Genomic DNA, 21,352 nt, shown 5'->3' with positions numbered 1-21,352 from the left:
TTTTTCCTAGTATCTGTGGATGGGGTGGCCAAACTGAGGCTCTCCCAATGTCCAGGGACTACAATTCCCATGAGCCCCTGCCAGCATATTGCCACAGCTTGGCTACCCCTCTTCTCTGGTAAAGCCCATGGAGACTAGAGAGGCAGTCTAGTGCAGGGGTAGTCAAACTGCGGCCCTCCAGATGTCCATGGACTACAATTCCCAGGAGCCCCCTGCCAGCGAACGCTGGCAGGGGCTCCTGGGAATTGTAGTCCATGGACATCTGGAGGGCCGCAGTTTGACTACCCCTGGTCTAGTGCATCACCCAGGATGGACATCCTCTCCAAATCCCCAGTCACTGCGACAGAAAATCTCTTGGTAGTGTTGGGAAACGCCAACATAAAGAGGCATGACTCATTCTACCGCCTCATTCTCCTGAGTATGTGAAATAGGCCTGAGGCTACATTTTCTCTCAGGAAGAAATCTCAGTGAATGAAATGGGATCTAGTGCAAACTTAACTGGCATAGCCCTGGGCAATATGGCTGCATACCTTCATGGGAGACAGTTTTGTAGAATTCAGTGGCAGATTGCCCGATGAGTGTGTGAAGATCAGGTTTTGCATGTTGTAAGGAACTGGAGCCAGCTTGTATTATAACAAAATATTCTGCCTTAAAACGCAGCCTCTTAATATTTTTGAAACATAAACATATTAATTATCCGCTAAACATTTTCCTTCTTGCTTTAGAAAAAGTCTGTGCAAAATTTAAAACAGGGGTAGTCAAACTGCGGCCCTCCAGATGTCCATGGACTACAATTCCCATGAGCCCCTGCCAGCAAATGACTACCCCTGCTTTAAAATAAAGATTATAAATTGGGGGAGGTGGACATTTTCATGAAGGCAAACTTCTCTTCTAGCAAAAACCTGAGAATGGCACCCACCAGCAGTCAACAAAGATACTGTATGGATGGGTATACTAGCCAAAGGAAGTTTTATATTTTTGTTAAAGTTCAGAAGTACAATAAGTATCTTTTGAGCTTGGGCACTTATATTTCTTCCTGGTTACATCATTTAATTTCCTCCTAAAGGATAAAAGTATAAAAGTGTTTGATTTTAACACTTTTTCTTTTGAGAATGCAGTTTATTTATTTTAAAAGACACAAACAGGAAGTTACTTTTCTAAAAAAGCAGCTTAAAACAAATTCAGATTGGGTTCTGGATTAAAATGTTAAAAAATGGGGTCAGGATGACTTAAAACAATTTTGTGAACTCGAAAAGGTTCCGTCCATCGCTGCCACTGCTGCTGGCCAGTCCTCGCTCAGAGTCTCCTGTTGTCGATGCCTCTCATACCACTTTTGGAAGAAGAAGAGTCTGTACTCTGGGTCCCCTCATTCAGGTAGCCAGTTCCAAAGACAAAAAGGCGAGCAGGAGACTCCTCGGCATCTGCCTCCCAATCTTCTTGGGATGGGGGACACTGAAAGTCAGTGACTTCTGTGGGCCTGGTGTGAGAACCAGAGGCTACTCCCTCCAACTCCTGAGACACTTTGCTCTCACAAGTGGTCAAGTGGAAGTTGAGCTCCTGCCTAGGGACTCGATGACGAGCATTGTAAGGGCATGTTACTAATTCCTTGGCGATCTTCTTGTTATTCTCTCTGCACTTCAGCAAATGGTAGAGGAACCTGCAGGCTCTGATCTGGTGGTTCTTGTCATAGGGACACTGGATGAGCCGTTCAGGATCCATGGAAGACAGACACAAAGTTGCCAAAGTTGGTGGAGTGTAGCTAGGATCTGAGGATTGCTTTATTAACAGCTGAAACTGAACTGATCAAGTCTTTTATCGACTTCAACACTTTTATACTTTTATCCTTTAGGAGGAAATTAGTGAGGTTCAAATGCAGGGTAATTCCTTGGCACAACTGCCACGAAGAGGTTTAATCTAAAAGCAGCTGCTGCTGCAGTAGTTAACAAGGAATTGACAGATGGCTGTAGGTTCTGCCCATTCTGGGCATTTGCAGTGAGTGGCTGATGCAGGTGGGGAAACTTACATTCAATTTTTTATAGCATTTATATGTTCCAATGTAAACTCCACACAAATTAAGATGTATGACAGCCAGTCCCCCAGTACAGGAAGGAGATCCCCCGCCCCCTGCTCCTATTTCCCACCACTGCTCTGAGAAAAATTAAAAAAATGGTTGTCAATCTTCCGGCATGACGTCATTTCCGGGAAAACCCAGAAGTGACATCATATTACTCTGGAAACTCTGTGATAAAACCATAGTGTACCAAGCACTTCCTAGATAGAACTGACATCACATCTGGGTTTTTTTTTCTTCTGAAAGTGATTTTATGCAATCACTGATGGCTCCCCCCCCCCCCCCGATGTCCTTGCTCCCTCGGTTTCTCATTGGTTGCTGTCATTCATCTTCAATCACTTGCTGCCTGGTCTGGGAACCCTACTGAGACCCCATATATGTAATGTGCAGATACAACAAAGAATCTAGGGCAATTTCCTAACTTTCCCTCATTGGCTTTCTGTTTTCAGGGTAAAAAGGGCCGCCCCGGTGATGACGGAGCTACTGGTCCAAAGGGAGCAAAGGTAATATGATATACAAGATTTGAATCAAATATTTATTGGTGTTCAGATTTATAATTTGGAAGGCAGAGTGCTGAAATATAACTTTGTTTAAGCACTCGGCAGAGTTTAAAATTAAAGGCCAAACTACCTGTGACATTGTGAACCCCTCCCAAACGGCTTACAACAAAAAGCAATTGTGTGGGACAGGAGGCTGATATGGATTGGGATGATGTACTGGATAAGACAGCAATTAAATCCTCCCCCTGCCATGTCCTTGACTGAAAACCTCAGCCCACTTTTAGCCTCAACCAGGGGAGGGGGAGAGCGAGGAAAAGAGAATCATGGGTAAAAAGGTAAGGTAAAGGTATCCCCTGTGCAAGCACTGGGTCACATCTGACCCTTGGGGTGACGCCCTCTAGTGTTTTCATGGCAGACTCAATACCGGGTGGTTTGCCAGTGCCTTCCCCAGTCGTTACCATTTACCCCCCAGCAAGCTGGGTACTCATTTTACCGACCTCGGAAGGATGGAAGGCTGAGTCAACCTTGAGCCGGCTGCTGGGATTGAACTCCCAGCCTCATGGGCAGGGCTTTCAGACTGCATGTCTGCTGCCTTACCACTCTGCGCCACAAGAGGCTCATGAATCATGGGTACTTATCCCTTTTTTCCCCACCAGGGCTGAAAGGTATTTTTGATCAGTGAAACAAGGCATGGAGAGAAGGGAATAAGAACTTCCTTCCCCAGCACAGTCTCCCCCATCCATATTGAGGACTATGTGACTGCTTTTCGCCACTAAATTACATGTAGAATAATCCAGCTATGGATCCCAAATATCATTTCATTTGGCCCGACAGCATAAAAGTCAACCTAAATGAAAATCATGTTACAAGTTTATAAATGGAACCTAATATCTTCCTCAGAAGTTTGAGGATGATACTATTTCTGGTCTGGAAGATCTGTTTTACCATCCTCTCCCCCCGCCCTCCAGTAATACAGAATTCATCCCAGCTAAATCAAACGATATATAGAGTAAATTTTTCAACTTCAGAAGAACTTCAGTAGATTTAAAGTAAAACACTTTTATATTTCTAGGGAGAGCCAGGCTTAAATGGAATCCCAGGAAGAGACGGAACAGAGGTAAATACTTGTTTTTCTTTCCTATTTTGCAGTCCTCCATTTGGGGAGAATGTACCTGTTGACAGAGCCTAAATATGCAAAGAGGAAAATGCTTAAAATATTAGTTTTATTAAGAAGAGAAACACACTTTATCTAGAAAAAGAGAGACCTAATGGGCTAACTGTTCTGTTGCCTTAATGCAGTCTGTTCTGGAGGCAAGCAGGGAGGAAGTATGTGCTCAAAGGAGGATAAAGTCTTCAAAGAGCCAATCAGGACACTGGAGGAGATTAACTGAAAAGCATCAGGAAGTTCCTAATCTAACTATGCTAAATACACATCTCCTCTGAGGCCCCCTGTGAGATATTCTTTATATGCTATTGAATCTTGAACACAACAGATCTTTCATCAGTACCTAGGGCAGTGGTTTTCAACCTTTGGGTCCCGACCCCATTTGGGGTCATCTTGCCCCATCTGCAGGGTTGCCAGGTTGGTGGCTGCCGTGGCGGGGGGCGGCGGGCAGCGGGCAGCGGCATGTGGTGCAGGTGGCTGGAGGTGGGCGGAGGTGGGCGCAGCCAGAGGTGGTAGAGCCATGGCACTGGCCACTTCTACACCACTTCCCGATTGTTATGCACCCGTGTACGTGTGCACTGCCACTGCAGTTGGGGTCGTGGCATGGCGGCGGTTGAGAACCGCTGACCTAGGGTATATAAACACCTATAATATTGGCTAGGAAAACTCCCAGAGGGCTGTTGCTCCTGTGGGCCATTGGCAAATAGGACTAAGCAATGCGGCATTGCCAATACCTCAGGAGCGGCTTATTCCAGCTTGCTCCTGAGCCATTTGAACATCCTGGTCTACCTTTGTCACTACTCACTCACAAAACTGTTGACCATGAGGCTGAAATGGCTTATGGTTCCCAAATCACATCCACGACTGCGGTTCAATCAGACAACTATCTCAACGGTGCCTCTGTGATAATGACTAGTGCTGTAAAGTTCTACAGAGACTGTGCCAGGAGTGAAGCTGAGAAAGAAATAGGTGGCCAATGATACATGCAATGGACCTTTATAGTGTCAATCTTAGACATTTTTATACCTGAAGCAGAAAGTAAAACAATGCTTTCTTCCTCTGTGCAGGTGTTATTGTTTAGGAAAACAGAACTCTTCTGAAATCTGAAACAGCCTCTCATGGAAAAGCTAGCCTGGGGATTTTCAAACACACACACACACACATGCATACCCCTGTGTAATGAAGCCTTGGTTGTCCAAATTCAAGCCAACAAAGAAATGCTGGTCTATCTGTCAGTCTCTGTTGATTTAATTGTATCCCATCTTTACTCCGAGATGCCCAAAACAACATAGATGGTTGTCCCCTTTCCATTCAGTCCTTATAGCAACTCTGAGAGTTGGGTTAGGTTGTGACAGAGTCTCACCTGAGATGGCAGAGTGTCTCTCAGCCGCAACATCAATTTGGTCTATTACTCAGATTGAGTCTTCAGAGGGCGTGCTAAACATTTCAAAGCAACAAACCTGTTCTCTCATACTAGTCCCAAATTTCCCACACTAGAAACAGTGTCAGTACTTAATTTAATAAAGATGTCTTGGTTTTTGTTTTTGTTTTTTCCTTAAGGGGAAGTCGGGATACAAAGGAGAAAAGGTATGTGACCTTTTTCACTTTCCTGGGCCAATGTCGACTGCAGTAACTGATACCGCCATGTTAACTTCTTGGCTGTAAAGGAAACACTTCTTAACATATTAAATAGGTAGTAACTACATGCAATAATTGAGAATAAAAACACAGAAATCCTATTGTTGTTGTTGTTGTTAAGTGCGTAGGCAGAAGGGATTATGTTGGTGCTTGGCTCTTGTGGCCCTTTCTTGCATGCCCAGGGAAATTCCAATTCCCACTGTGGGATCAGGAATTGAATTTCTTCCAAGATTCTGGTTGGGGGGCCATCATCTGGGCATGGAATTGGGGTCACTGTGGGTAGGCAAGTGGTTGTGAATTTCCTGCATTCTGCAGGGGGTTGGACTAGACCCCGGAGGTCCCTTCCAACTCTATAATTCCATGATTCCATTACTTGATGTATTTTTTTTAATCCAAGGGTGAAAGAGGTGAATGTGGAACGCCAGGAATAAAAGGTGATCGAGTGAGTAACTATCCTTTGAATCCTTACCGGGAGGTGGATTCTACTGTAAGGGTTTACATAAATGCACTGATTTCGTATGTGTAGCCCTGAGCAAGGCAAATTCGGGCCCTCACTGGGGACAGTTTCAGCTCAAAAAAATGAGACTGAAGCACTTCTGCCACCTGTACCATGGTCCCAAACTAACCTGGCCCCCAGAATGCTTGGGAACCTTGGATCTCCAAAGTAACCTTTGACTGTGAAAAGATCAGAATCAGGCTGGGATGGGGGGCAGGAACCCAATCCGACTCATGCCAAATGTCATGTTTAATTTAGGTCTCAAGTGCAGCATCCCCCAGGGAGCTACAGGTTGCTAGCCCTAATCCTGCCCTAGTAGTGTGGTGACTGTACAAACAGAATGAGAAAGTCTTGTGGAAGTTGGGACAGCTTTGCTGTGAGGTCTAGGCAGAGCATAATCATGTGAATTGGATTTTTAAATACATGAAATTTTCTGCCCATGTTTCAATGGTCCTTAGCATGTTTTTTTACTGTGTTTTCTTGCTAGGGGTTGACTTGCTATATTTTTTATCATATGTTAAATGATTTGCACAAATTCAAAAAGGACTTGAGGTTTTTTACCCCCTACTTTCCCTTCAGGGCCCAGAAGGTCCAGGTGGTCCGAGAGGACTCCGAGGTCTCCAGGTAACACCCTAGGTTTCATGTTTTTCTCCTGTCCTTATCTAAAGCTAAGTTTAACAAGGTAAAACTGGAACAAAGGCTGTTTTTGTGTAAGGGTCAAAACAATGGATACATAAAAAGAGACCTACTGGAACAGACCAATAATTCATCCATTCTGGTATCCTGTTTGCCACCATAGTCTGACAGATGCCCTCAGCCTGAGCCTGTAGGTTCCATTTAGCTATCATACCTAATAGCCACTGGGGGACCTGACTTCCATGAATTTTTCACACCCCACTTATTCTACCATATTAAGTGTGTGTGTGTGGGGGGGGGGGGAGAGACAGAACATGCCAGTTACGTGACTGGAGGGAGGATAGAGTGTTTATAGCTTCCAGAAAGGCAGATGTGACCTAAGAATGGCATTCTGGGAAACATACAAGGATGTGACACTTTAGCAGAAGAAAGAAGGTAGAGACCCACATTCCTATATGACTTTCTACCCCCAACAGGAGCTTCTTCTCTTTCTTTCTTATACACCATAACATTAAGTATTCCAATACAGGGTATATTAACATCCAAAAGGGGGCCCCCAGAAGACCATTAAACCCAGCATCTAAAAATTACCTTACTGCACCCCTTAATGGTGGGTACAGAGAACATAACTAATTTTCAGGAATATAACCAAATATTGTCACTGACTTCACAGAGTATAATGAAGAAAAGAAAAGGTTGTATAGATCAACAGTAAATCAGTTGCACTTAAAAAAAAATCCAAGCATGTTCGGTTTCCAATTGCAAAAATCTCTAATCTAAGTTTCTCTTACTGTAGAGAAAGAATTGAGAAACATTCTTCAGGATTCAAGAAATCCCAGAAGCGATGCAATTGTGCAGAATATGTTTGGGAAGCATAGCTGCATACATACCCACCTGGGGCCCCTCCCCTCCCCACCCCCTCCAGACCCTCCATTTTGGGAGGGGGGTCAACATGCCCATAAATGATCATATCATAATTTAAATGTTTAACAGATTTTTAACATACATGAAAAAATTAATTAATTCCCACCCATCCGAGAAACCCTTCCAGGGTGGAACCCTGGTTGTGAAAGCCTGCTCTAATCAAATATTCACATTTCATCAGGGTCCCCAAGGGTTGCCTGGAGATCAAGGGCCTGAAGGAGTGCAAGGATCAAAGGTAAGACTCCATAGCATTAGCTTGTTTCTTCAATGTTAACAGACAATATCCATAACCTTTCTCACACATCGCTTTTCCTCATACAAAATGGAATACGCAGACTTGGGATTGAAGTGACCTGGGGTGGTGGGAAGGAGCCAGAGAAGTTCCTCAAACAAATCCAGCTATCTATAGGACCCAGTCTACTGTATCTCATTGACTGTTTATGCACTGGGAACTTCACTGCCCCAGCTTCCAGGCAAGAACAAAAATCGGGGGCGGATGTGGTACACTGGGCCAAATGCTCCCCCAAATGGGTGCAGCAATAGGTGGGGCAACCTGCCACGACTAAAACTCCAGCCTTATATCCAGCATGAAACCTCCAGTGCATGAACGGTCATTGAGAAGCATACCTAGAAATCATGACCACTATCTTTTGTGTTACTTAAAACATAATGGTGAGATTGGGGAAGGTTGAAGCAACATGAGCAGGTTCGCTGTTTATTAACCCTCGTGGACTTAAACACAAGCAAACTGAAAGAAAACACAAGAGGTACCATTAAAAAACAAAAACCTATTAGTTCTCCTGCTTGATGATTGGGTCTAATCTTACATTTTTACTAGGGTTTGGTAACTCTAGGTAGGGAAATTCCTGGTCATTTGGGAGAGAGGTTGAGGAGGATAGAGTTTGGGGATGGGAGAGAGCTCAGCAGAGATGCAATGCCATAGATGCAATGCCAACCTTCCGACTATGGAGGAGCCCCTGAAATAATTTTTCAGGCTTTGAGGAGCCCCAGAAGTGGTGCCAGCTGGCCATGCCACCCTGCCATGCCTCCTGGAAGTGACATGTCACTGGAAGTGACATCACCACCCATATTAATAGACAGGCTGGAGGAGGGCTGAGTGGAGGGAGATACAGGAGGTGGTTTAAAGTGGGTGTAGGCATGCAGGCTCTACTCCCTCCCAGGCGTAGAAACCATGAGAGAACACACTCATGCTCCGGGGGAGAGAAAGGGGAGCAACAGAAGTTGCTGGTTCCCTAGTTTGTGGCCCAGTTCATTAAGGCAGAGGGGAAAAGCCATGAATCCCCCTTCAGAGTTCCCATGAACCCCCTTCAGAGCTCCCACAGACCCTTGGGAGTCCACAGACCCCTTGGTGGGAATCCCTGCCATAGAATTTTACACTCTAAAGCTGACATTTTGTCCAGGAGAAATGACCTCTGTAGTTTGGAGATAATTTGTAATTCTAGGAACACTCCAGGCCCTACCTAGAGTGCAATCCTATCTGCAGTCACAAATAGATATTACCTAGCCTATTCATTTCTTAAATCCGCCAAGAACAGTCCTAAACCCGGCTGCAAAAGGAGGAGGGTGGTCACTCTGCTGAGGTGACCAGAACTGGGAAATCAGGGAGACCAGGCAAGGAACCGCATGGAAATTCGAATAAATAAAATAAAGCTATCACATCCAGGGCAGCCGATGTACCAGCAATAGGGTGCTGGTGAGAAGTGGACTACTAGCCGAAAAATATAACTTATGACACCAAAATCATAAATTTGTATCACCACCTGGAATGCATGAACTTGCACTTCTTGGACCATCAGATGATCTGGTTATAGATGAAAAGGAGCTCTCAGAAACCATCATGGAATGTGCCACCTCTTTATGTCCACCAATCAAATGCCGAACACCATTTCCGATGAATGTATAGACCTTGTAGAAAAACGTAAATGAGCCAAACATGTTGACTTTGAGCAGTACTGAAGGCTGAACAAAAAAGTTAGAGAGAAGATGAAAGAGAAGTGAGAAGCCTACTGGAATCATAATGCTGAAGACCTGGAAGAAGCTACATCCAAGCATGAATACAGAACAATATATCAGTCCCTCAAAGGATTAATTGGTAAAAGTAAGTTGACAAATGATAATATTAAGGAAGAAGGCAGTACTTTTGTGAGATCCACACCCTCTTAACACTCATATGGTGCTCAGAATGCATTCCATCAACATGGAAGAAAGCCATCATAGTTCCAATCCTGAAGAAAGGCAACAACCAAGAATGTAAGAATTACCATAGCATCAGCTTCTTGTCAGTTATTAGCAAAGTGTTCATGAAGATAATACAAGTAAGGCTACGGAAACATTGTGAACAGACAAGTAGAGAGGAGCAGGCAGGATTTAGGCCATGTCGGGGCTGTATTGATAAAATGTTCACCATCCAACAACTAGCAGAGGAAAGAATTAGGTGCAGAAAGAGATTTGTCTTTATTGACTTCAAATCTGCTTTTGACTATGTCCACTGGCCTTCTCTAGGTAAGGTACTAGAAACTGAAAATGTGCCCTTGAAAATAATCACACTCCTCTAAACAGCATATGATGGTTCAACAAGCCAAGTGCAAATTCGAAATGAGCTTTTAGAGGAGTTCACCATCCAGACTGGAGTGTGCCGAGGAGATATGGCCTCTCCCCTAATTTTTAACATCATAGTTGATGCCATTATCAGAATCATAGAATCATAGAATCATAGAGTTGGAAGGGGCCATACGGGCCATCTAGTCCAACCCCCTGCTCAACGCAGGATTAGCCCAAAGCATCCTAAAGCAGAAAGAAAAGTATTCAAGAATAGGGGTGGAGTTCCATATGGCCAAAACAACTTTGTGATGGATCTAATGGTTGCAGATGATAGTGCCATATTTGCTGTTACAGATGCAGAGGCTGCTAACATCCTCTATGACAGGGGTAGTCAACCTGTGGTCCTCCAGTTGTCCATGGACTATAATTCCCATGAGCCCCTGCCAGCATTTGCTGGCAGGGGCTTATGGGAATTGTAATCCATGAACATCTGGAGGACCACAGGTTGACTACCCCTGCTCTATGACACTGCCTGCATCGCCTGGTCTTACGGCTTAAAAATAAATGTGGACAAAACCAAAGTCATAAGTACAGATGGATCACCAACAAACGTATACCTCAATGGAGCCCAAATTGAGCAAGTCAAAGAATTTAAATACTTTGGCTCACGCGTGAAAGAAAAGAACATGTAATCTACCACTGAACCCCACAATAGGATTGGCCAAGCAACATCATTATTTGCCACACTCAAATGGTGCCTCTGGAAGAAGACGAACATCTCTCTCAAGACCAAAGTTCATCTCTTCTGGACACTAATCCTGCCAATCCTCCTATATGGATCAGAAACATGGACTTTACTAAAACCTGACATAAACAAACTTGAGGCCTTCCAAATGTGATGCCTGCAGTAGATTCTGCTTTAAAACACTTTGACTATGCTACCCATTTTAGCAGTACTAAAAATGACCCTCAAAGAGTTTCTGCAAGACAAGTAGAGAAATCTAAAGGAAAAGAATCAAGATCTTTGTTGCTGTTTAACAGGAAAATGTCAAGTCCAACTAGAAAGGCAAACCTTCCATGACATTCCTCATAACAAAAATCTCCTTCAAGGCACTTCAGACCGTTTAAAGCTTTGTGTGGCTTTAAGCCGCAGGGAATCGTTAAAGGGAAACTCGTAAACATCTCGTTAAGGCTTCATGTGACACAAATGTTACCTTCAATGCAGCAGAAAGTAATTTCACTTTAAGGGCATTTCTCTCAACAACAGTCCATCAGTATTGATTTGTGAGAATTGGATTCATGCTAATAGTTTCTATTATTTCATGGTGAATGCTCATTCTGTCCTATGCAGGGGTCCCTATAGAACAGAATCCTTCAAAGAAATTGGACCCAGTGTGCATTCAATTTCCTCCTGACCACAGCTCAGACAGTAAACACACCTGCCTACCACACTCACAGGTGTGCCATTGACAGAGGGCTGGGGCTCAGTGTGGAAGAATTTCTGCTTGGCATGCAGAAGGCCCCAGGTTCAGTTCAAAGCATCTCCAGTGGAAAGGACCAAACAGTAGGTGATGTAAAGCAGTGGTCCCCAACCTTTTAATCACTGGGAACCAGTCAACGCTTGACAATTTTACTGAGGCCCGGGGGGGGTAGTCTTTTGTCGAGGGATGTCGCTGCCACCACCTGAGCCCCTGCTCCACTTGCTTTCCCGCTGGCACCCCTGATTTCCCACCGCACACTGGGGGGGCACTGCCAGCAGCAGCTGCGCAGTGCCATACCAAGGGGGAGCCCCAGCCATGGCGGTGCTGGAGAGCACCAACAGTGAGCCAGCGGCAGAGTGGCAGGGCAGCCCCCGAGGCATCAGCCGGGGAGGAGGACGAGGAGGAGCCACGGCCCGGTACCGACTGATCCACAAACGGGTCCTGGTCACCAGACCAGGGGTTGGAGACCGCTGAAGTAAAGGACCTCTGCCTGAGACCCAGAAGAGCCTCTGCCAGTTAGAGTAGGCAATACAGTTCTTGGTGGAGCAATGGTATAAGCTACAGTATAAGGCATCTTCATGCATTTGATACGTGGGTTTGAATCCAACAGAGTTTTTCTGCAAACAGAATTATTTCCAACCATGAAGCATGACCGTCTTACCTTCCCTTTCCTGCTATAGACCAGTGGTCCCCAACCTTTATTAGGCTGGGGACCGGCAGGGCATCGGGCCGCGCCCGCAGGGACCGCGCGGGCCACGCCCACGAGCCGCGCCCGGCCGCGCCCGCGAGCCGCACCCGCAGGCCGCGCCCGCGGGCCGCACCCGCGGATCGGGCCGCGCCCGGCCACGCCCGCGGGCCGCACCCGCGAATTGGGCCGCGCCCGCGAGCCGCACCCGGCCGCGCCCGCGGGCCGCACCCGTGGATCGGGCCGCGGCCCTGATTCCCTCTCCCCGCCCTCCCCGCAGTAAGAAGCTTCCCGGGCCGCAAGCTTGCGGCCTGGGAAGTTTTTTACTGCGGGGGGGGGGCGGGGAGAGGGAGCCGCGGCCCGGCGCCATGGCCTTTGCGGCCCGGCGCCGGGCCGCGGCCCGCAGTTTGGGGACCACTGCTATAGACCATTACCTTCCCCCAGATACTAGGAACAACATTTTGGGAGGCAAAAAAGTCATGATATGTGGGTGAAGTAGGTTTACCAGGTGGCTGCTTCTGGAGGGAGGGTTCCTGCTGGTGTCACCTACCTTTCCATCTCTGATCCTTAGAGCCATGGGAAGGAAATCCAGGGGTGGAACGGATGTCAAGAAATGCATGGCACCAGGTCTGTCCCAAAATCCAGTTGTGATGTAAGCATGTCAAGGGACTCCCTGGTCTTCCCTGAAAACTCCAAAACTCACGCTATGCTATTTCTTCCTCCTGCTCCATCCCTAAAACTCTCAGGGATGTCAGCTACCAGCTTGGCTTTTCTAGAATGCAAGTCCTTCCACCCATGGAAACCCTTTTTTGGATCCAAATCTTGAATCTTTGCATTAGTGATGAACTTATTTTGTTTTCAATTAGGTATTTATTTTGCTTATGTCCATTATTGCACATGCCTGGCTTCCCTTTTGTGTTCATTTTATATGTGAATGGGACAGACGCATGAATAAAGACACATGGCTGCCTCTAATTCTTTTTGTTGGGGGCAATTCCTTCTCCTCTAGCCTTCCATTTTAATCCACGTCTCTCCCTCATCATTCCTGTTACTTTTCACTATTCTTAACCTCCCATCATGCAAAACAATCTGACAGAATTATAAGTAATTAAACAGAGCACCATAGCTTGGAATTCTCTTTCCCTTCTCAGCTTATTTTTCTCATAAATTCTTTACAAGTTAATTGCAAAGCTCCTTCAGGAATCTGGGGTGATCCTTGATGCTTCCCTTTCTATGGAGGCTCAGGTCTCAAAACTCATAATACCCTTCATGTCATCATAAAAACAGAATTAAGATGGTTCAGCACAAATCAGATACATACAGTTAATCTGTATTATAAGGATAAAAGCTTTACATAGAAAGCGAACTACAGCTGGTCAAATTTGGGGATCTTTATCTTCCAGCAGATAGCGAGTTAATAACTCATCAGAGTGCCAAGGTTTTGTTTTCAGCAACCGGGTAAGATTTTTCATGGGAGCGGATGAGTGTGTAAGGCCATAAAGCAGGACATGGGTCATTGACTCAACTGAGTTGGCTTGGCAAGAGCAGAGTCGTTCATTATAAGGAATATGAGTACATCTGCCTCTTGACCAGGCTGTTGGTAGTAGATTTAACTGAGCCAACATAAAGCAGCATCTCAGAAAAGGGTCGGTGAGTGTGGAGAAATAGCACTGATCTATACATGGCCAAGATGTAGAAAAATTTTCAAGCAGGGTTTTTGGGCATCTGCAGACAGGACTTGGGAGTCAATGTACAGGATGCGCTGTTCGGTACAATGGATAGCTGCCCCATCATCTAGATTTTGGTACTCATTAAGGGCCAAAGCAGATTGTTTAAAAAAGGCAATAATTTTTTGGTGTCAAGAGGAGAGCTGCTGATCTACTAGGAGGTAAGATGTGTTCTATAGCAGTGGTCCCCAACCTTTCTATCACCGGGTACCAGTCAATGCTTGACAATTTTACTGAGGCCCGGGGGGGGGGGGTAGTCTTTTGCTGATGGACGTTGCCGCTGCTGCCTGAGCCCCTGCTCCGTTTGCTTTCCCACCGGCGCCCCTGACTTCCTGCTGCCCACTGGGGGGTGCTGCCAGCAGCAGCTGCAGTGCCACACCAAGGGGGAGCCCCAGCCATGGCGGCCACCAGACAGCACCAAAGGTGAGCCGCGGCAGAGTAGCAGGGCAGCCCCCGAGGCAACAGCCAGGGAGGAGGACAAGGAGGAGCCGCGGCCCAGTACCAACTGATCCACAGACTGGTACCAGTCCCTGGACCGGGGCTTGGGGACAGCTGTTCTATAGTCTATAGTGTAATCTGAAACCAGTATTTCATGATTATCAGCCATGCCTGTGTGGATAACCACGGGAGCCCAGTTTCAAGACATAGCACTGAATCAGAAACACAGCTGGAAACTCAAAGAAGATGGCACAGAAATGATGACTGGAGCTCTTCTATCTTGGCCATACTGTCTGGACCCTAGATGAGGCTCAGGTCATGAGTGTAGCTTGCGAAGCATTTTACTATCTTCACCAGGTGAAGCTACTAGCGCCCTATCTGGCCCCAGAAGACCTAACTACAGTGATCCATGCAATGGTCACCTCTAGACTGGATTAGTATAATGCAGTCTACATGGGCCTATCCTTGACTTTGATCCAGAAATTACAACTGGTGCAAAATATGTCAGTGCAAGTTCTCACGATGGCCCCATGGAGGGGCGGTCTAGGAATTTAAGTCTAAATAAATAAATTGCCATGTCTTTATATTAATGTGTAAACATGTCCATCCAAGGAAACAGAAGCAAGTCTGTTTGCCATAAAAGCCTAGGAAATTAAAAGCAAATATTCTCTTTTCTCCCCCGAAGGGTGAACGAGGCCTCCCTGGCCCCGCTGGATTGACTGGAGAAACTGGAGTGGGATTGCCAGGCCCAAAGGTAGAAAATGCCAATCATGTAGCCTCCTTCACAAAGGGCGGTATGTGCGTGTGTGGTGGGGGGGGGGCGGGACAGCTGCTGAAATAATATATGACTGGATAAAAACTTAAAAGGATAAATGATTTCTTTGTCATACCTGAAAGGTATTCTGGATACAGTTCAAATACACTCATAACATTTTTTAAAAACAAGACACCCAACACTTCACAGGGAGCTTTCACTAAAGTTATCAGCACTGAGACTGAACATTTGCTTCAGTCGATGTGTTTCAAAACAGTTTATTAATCCTAGGGAAAACTTGCTTATCATTGAGGACGCCCCGTTAAAAAAATAACCCAACCTACATTCTGTCCAGAGACCAACATGAGTTATCTTTTCTTTTTCTGAAGGGAGATATCGGTATAACAGGAAGACCAGGTCCTGTTGGCCCACCGGGAGTTGGAGAACCAGGTTTGCCGGTAAGAATACGGCTAATGGCAAATTGCGGTGAACCTCAAAGCTCCTCTAAAAGGAAAGGTGTAAGTTGGGATTTGATTTGGGGGTACCCGCAGGTTCAGTTTCCCTTCCTTTTGGCAATGAAAAGATGAGCCTAGTCCCCTGCTTCCTCGTGACCGCCAGCTCATGAGCAAGGTGCCTGTGCAAGGAGGCAGTGCCCACAAATATACTCTCTCGCCGTTACTGGCAATATTTGGAAAGCAAAATGGGAACGGAATGACTTCAAGGATGCCACCTCCTAGCTGAAGAGCTGTGCTCACAAGCCAGCAATGATATAGCAGGGGGACCAGTGCACCTGTGCCCTCATAGAATCATAGAGTTGGAAGGGACCTCATGGGCCATCAACCCCCCCTCCTCTCTCTTATATATGCAAGTATAAACAGTAACTGGATTTGTTTGTATTCACTTGAGATTGAATTGCTTGGGAAACATTTGGCCACAATGAAAACGTAAATGGGCAAACAGTCAATTGCTGGCAGCAGTTAGCTGAGATCTTGCCCTTTTGCCCCCTGCCTGTCCTGTCAAGCAGGGAAGCATCTAGGGGTACCATCTACTTTGAAAAGGAGCATTTGGCTGCCACAGGGGTGCTTTTCTTCTCAGTATCCATAGGACGACACTGCAGTTGGCTCCCATGTGTGCACATCCTAGAACACTGTTGTGTCACCACAATTCTCTGTAGCACACAGAAGATTCCTCATCAGACAAGATGATGTAAAAAAAAGTGGCAAGTTTGGAAAGGCACTGACTTACTGTGTCTGTTTGGAAACTTCTGCAGGGGGGGTCTTGTTTAATTTTAAGCACGTAAGTGATCCCGTACTTAGCTTTTATCCAAGCTGAATTCGTGTTTGATTGCTCGGCTGAATTATTACAAGGGCAAACCCCACATTGGAAGCAAAGTCTTTTCAAACCTTTTGCATCAGGGACACTGGGGAGGAAGGGAGGGAGGGGGAAACTGCTAGTGTAGTTCTGCATAACATGTTACGTCTGCCGTGCATATTTCTCTCCTTGATGTCTCACAAATGCATTATTACGACAGCAGTTTGGGACAGGTTGCAACGAGGCACCGAGTCAAACGAATGATGATTTCTCACTCACATCTTGTTTTCTACAAATATTATCCTAGGGACCTCCAGGACCACAAGGTATTCAGGGAGAAAGAGGATCACCAGGAGAGGGTCTTCCAGGCCCAAAGGTACGAAAAGTATCAATTTTTAAGGAGTGTATTATTTAAAGGGAAGGCCCTCAAAGGGTTTGGTTTTTTTTTAAATTACCGCATCACTGTAACTTCCAAATCTGAAGAGCTGGGATTTTTATATGTTTGTGCTACACCCATGGAAGTCACTTGTCACCAGAAGTGATATCATGTAGACACTCCCATCAGATGCCGCATCACCAGGCCACTCCCACAGCACAGGAAGTGACAGCACAAATATTTTTAGATGATTTGTGAACAGAACCATACCTGCACTCTGGGCTAACTACGAGTGGGCTCTTCTTTATTTTTTATTTATGCATTAATTTGATTTCTTGACTGCCACTCCTGGACCAAGCTACCATGTGGTGGTTTACAATAAGCCTCCCCAATAAAACAGCATTATAAGTTTACAATACAATAAAACCCCAATTAAACAGACTCCATTCACCAAAGGGAGCCTGCAGTGAGAACCTGCAGAAACAGGGACAAGGCGGAGTATGCTTCTCCGTCACCACGCCCCCCCCCCCCAGTTAAGTTAAAATGAGAGTACTTGCATCTCTAGGCTCCAGTTAAGGAGGGTAGGTCAACATGCCTATATATGATCATATCACCCAATATTTTTTTAATTTTTAAATGATTAAAAATTAATCAACACCCACCCAATTAGCAAAACCCTTCTGGGGCCATTGCAAAACTCCAGGGTTTCACAAAACCCTGGATGAAAAAGCCTCTCACCCCAACGGGAGACCCAAAGCACTGTGGAAGCCCAAAGAACTCTCCTCTCCTGCTTTCTATCTTCTCCACAACCCTATGAAGGATGTTAGACTAAGACAGCGAGAGATTACTCCAAAATCAGCCTGTGAGGATCCAAGGCTCAATAGAGAATCCAACTTGAGTCTTAGGTATTTTATATGTATGTAAACCCTGACCTGGACAGCCCAAACAAGCCCGATCCTGTCAGATCTTCTAAGCAGGGCTTGTCTGTGGCTAGTATTTGGTTGGGAGACTTCCAAGGATTTGGGTGGTAGTTCCTCTAAGGCAGAGGTCCCCAACCTTTCTGTGGTCAGGGACTGCCTCCAGGGGTGAGGGGAGAGCCGACGGCCTGGGAACCACGCACGCGGGCAGCTGCGCGCAAACATGCACGCGCAGTTGCCGCGCATGTGCATTTTCGCCTCTAGGGGGCACTAACGCACATGCGCAGCAGCTCCGCGCATGCCCGTTTGCATCGCCGCTGTGCCGCCAGCCACGCCTGCCTCTTCCCCTCCCTCTCACAGCGAGAAGCTAGCCGGACCTGGCAAGCATCTCGCTGCGAGGGGGGGGGAGGCAGGAACGCCTGCTGGCAGCCCAGTACCGTGGCCTTCGCGGTTGACGACCCCCGTTCTAAGGAATGCTAGGGGGCCATGACACAAAGGCAGGAAATGGGAAGCTACCTCTGAACCTCCCTTGCCTCCGTGTCCAACAGTTCTTGGATCTTCTGGCTAAAACTTCACATGCCATGCAATAAATAATACTTAAGTAATCCTACAACAAAATCCCTTTAATGAGCTATGGCAGGATTATTCAAGGAGGTTGGTTATTTAAGGAAGGAGCCTAATCAAGCAAGTAAAAACTTCTACAGTTTAAAATGATGTTTTCATTAACCTGTTGTATATATAAAAAGTTTAAACACAACAGCAGCCCTTCCATTCATGCAAGTAAGCAGTCACTTCCCTGTGAATACACAGCTTCAGCACTGAGGTTAAGAATGAATTTAAAAACTGGGGATTTAAGCAGGCAGAATAAATGTAATTAACAACTTGGAATTTAGCCAGGACACCACTTTGAACAGAAAAATAGAAGCTGAAACAAGTATGGGCAGCTTCTCCTATATTGAAGTATGTCAGAATTTTTCTCTTTACCTACATACATTAATTCTTATTGGATTTAGAGTATTGGGCAGATTATATCCCTGACCTCTCTAGATATCCCAGGCTAGCCTAATCTCATCAGATCTTAGATGCTAAGCAGACACGAAGAGTTGGGGGGAGGGAGGTCTGCAATGGGGAGGGAGAGTGGCTGGAAATTGCCAACCTACTTTGGATCCAACCCAAAGTAATCACTATTAAGAATGCAAAGGAAATGCTTGAAGTTATTTTCTTTTGCATATCAAAAGATGCCCCCCCCCGCTATTTCACCATTTCGTTTGCAAGAGATCACAAATGAGAAATGAATCGACATTCTTCTTGTCTTTTCAAATATGTTTGATCCAGTTCTGCATTTTGCATGCCAATGGAGGGGAAAGTTCACATCACATATAAGTGATCAGTATTCGACTGGGAGACCAACAAGGAATAGAATCATAGAGTTGGAAGGGACTTCCAGGGTTATCAGGTCCAACCCCCTGCAGAATGCAGGAAACTCACAACTACCTGCCTACCCATAGTGATCCTCATTCCATGCCCAGATGGTGCCTCCCCTAAACCAGAATTCCTGGCCAGTGAGGGTCATGATGCAGAGCCAGGCAACTGCAAACCAACTCTGAAAGACTCTTGCCTTGAAAACCCTATGGGCTCGCCATAAGTCAGTGGTGATTTTCTGTCACCAACTATAACACTGCAAGAGCCAACATGCCATGGCCGTTTATCATGTTGCAAGGATTCTTGAGTACTGAATTCCAATTTGTAGCAACTGGTTCACTAGGTGGCTTTGAATCAGTCTAACCTACCTGATATGGGTGTGAGCAGTGTTCTCCAATCCCCGGCCCAGTGACCGGTACACATCTGTGGATCAGTCGGTACTGGGCCGCAGGTTCTCTATGTCCTCCTCCCTGGCTGCTGCCTCAGGGGCTGCTCTGCCACTCTGCCGCGGGCTCCCCTTTGGTGCTCTCCAGCGGCCGCTATGGATGGGGCTCCTCCTCGGGGTGGCACTGTGCAGCTGCTGCTGGCAGCGCCCCCCAGCGGGTGGTGGGAAATCAGGGGCGCCAGCGGGAAACCAAGTGGAGCAGGGGCTCAGGTGACGGCAACGTCCCTCAGCAAAAGACTACCCTCCCCGGCCCCAGTAAAATTGTCAAGCGTTGACCGGTCCCCAGTGATAAAAAGGTTGGGGACCACTGGGTGTGAGGATAAAAAGAGACTGGAAGACCTTGCGCACTTCTTAATAAGCAGTATCAAAAGGAATTCATTGAAAATTAGAAAGAAATATTATAATCAGTAGGTTGTAAGAAAAGAATTAGTGCCATCATTGATCAGCCAGGTTGAACATGAAGAAATAGGTTTCAGATGGGCAACCATGTTGGTCTGAAGCAGCAGAACAAAATCTGAGTCCAGAGGCAACTTTAAGACCAACAGAGTTATATTCAAGATATAAGCTTTTGTATGTAAGCACACCTCTTCAAATATAATATAGGCAGAGAAAGGGTGAGGGGTGGGTGGATCATTGTCAGGAAGGTTTAGCTAGAGTTCAGATGCATAGAGCCAGTTTGGTGTAGTGGTTAGGAGTGCAGACTTCTAATCTGGCAAGCATTAGTAGTAAAGCATTAGTAAAGTGGTAGTGAAGTGGTAGTGAAGGAGTAGTAAAGTGTTAGTAAAGCAATAGTAAACTAGTAGTAAAGTGATCTTACTATGCTAGAATCTCACTATCAGTTTGGTGCAGACTTGTAATCTGGCATTCCAGGTTTGATTCTGCACTCCCCCACATGCTGCCAGCTGGGTGACCTTGGGCTCGCCACAGCACTGATAAAACTGTTCTGACCGAGCACTGATATCAGGGCTCTCTCAGCCTCACCCACCCCACAGGGTGTCTGTTGTGGGGAGAGGAAAGGGAAGGCGACTAAGCCGCCTTGAGACTCCTTCGGGTAGGGAAAACCTTTTCTAGAAAGCCAGCTTGGAGTTGTGGTTAAAGAGTAGTGGCCTCAGATCTGGAGAGCTACGTTTGATTCTCCCACTCCTTCACATGTAGCCAGCTGGGTGACCTTGGACCAGTCATAGCTCCTCTCAGAGCTCTCTCAGCCTCACCCACCTCATAGGGTGTCTGTTGTGGGGAGAGGAAGGGAAGATTAAAAGTTACTTTGAGACTCCTTTGAGTTGTAAAAAGTGGAGTACAAAAACCCAGCATCTTTTCTTCCATGCATTTGATTAACAGAGTCGAATCCTGCGTATTTATGTTCAGATTTTGTGACTAATTCTAAGATTTAATCTGGAAGACTGATGACTGAGTCCTTATGTTCTTAAGTTTTCTAATTATTAAAGTTTCTGTCTATGTACATCAAAGATTCCATGTTTATATGTGATGTGCATTGAATTTCCCCCCCATCCACTCACATGCGAAGTACAAAACTAGATCAAACACATTTGAAATGGCAAGAAGACAAAATATTGATTCATCTCTCATTTGGGATCTCTTGCAAATGAAATGCTGAAATAATTGTGGGGGAACTTCTTTATTACATTCATATACTGCCCTCCCCTGAGGCTCTTTGATATACAACACTTCTTTGATATACAAAAGAAAATAACTTCAAGCACTACATTCTTAATCTTTGAAGTACTGATTACACCGTATTGGATCCAAACTAAATTGACAATTTCCACCAATTTCCCATTGCCAT

General features: G+C 45.8%; 1 protein-coding gene across 1 annotated transcript in view; it reads left to right on the top strand.

The window, feature by feature from the left end:
* The window catches only part of LOC143829250 (uncharacterized), a 73,792-nt gene that overhangs the window by 9,984 nt on the left and 42,456 nt on the right, over nt 1-21,352 (top strand). The window contains exons 6-14 of the mRNA XM_077319787.1: nt 2,521-2,574; nt 3,644-3,688; nt 5,297-5,323; nt 5,772-5,816; nt 6,450-6,494; nt 7,612-7,665; nt 15,009-15,077; nt 15,467-15,535; nt 16,696-16,764. Of these exons, the coding sequence (XP_077175902.1) occupies nt 2,521-2,574; nt 3,644-3,688; nt 5,297-5,323; nt 5,772-5,816; nt 6,450-6,494; nt 7,612-7,665; nt 15,009-15,077; nt 15,467-15,535; nt 16,696-16,764 (477 nt within the window). The remainder of the gene's footprint in view (nt 1-2,520; nt 2,575-3,643; nt 3,689-5,296; nt 5,324-5,771; nt 5,817-6,449; nt 6,495-7,611; nt 7,666-15,008; nt 15,078-15,466; nt 15,536-16,695; nt 16,765-21,352) is intronic.

This window comes from Paroedura picta, chromosome 2 (genome assembly GCF_049243985.1).
Source record: "Paroedura picta isolate Pp20150507F chromosome 2, Ppicta_v3.0, whole genome shotgun sequence".
Taxonomy (NCBI): Eukaryota; Metazoa; Chordata; class Lepidosauria; order Squamata; family Gekkonidae; genus Paroedura; species Paroedura picta.
Note: the sequence above shows the minus strand (reverse complement) of the source record. Positions and strands in the feature narration are given on the sequence as shown.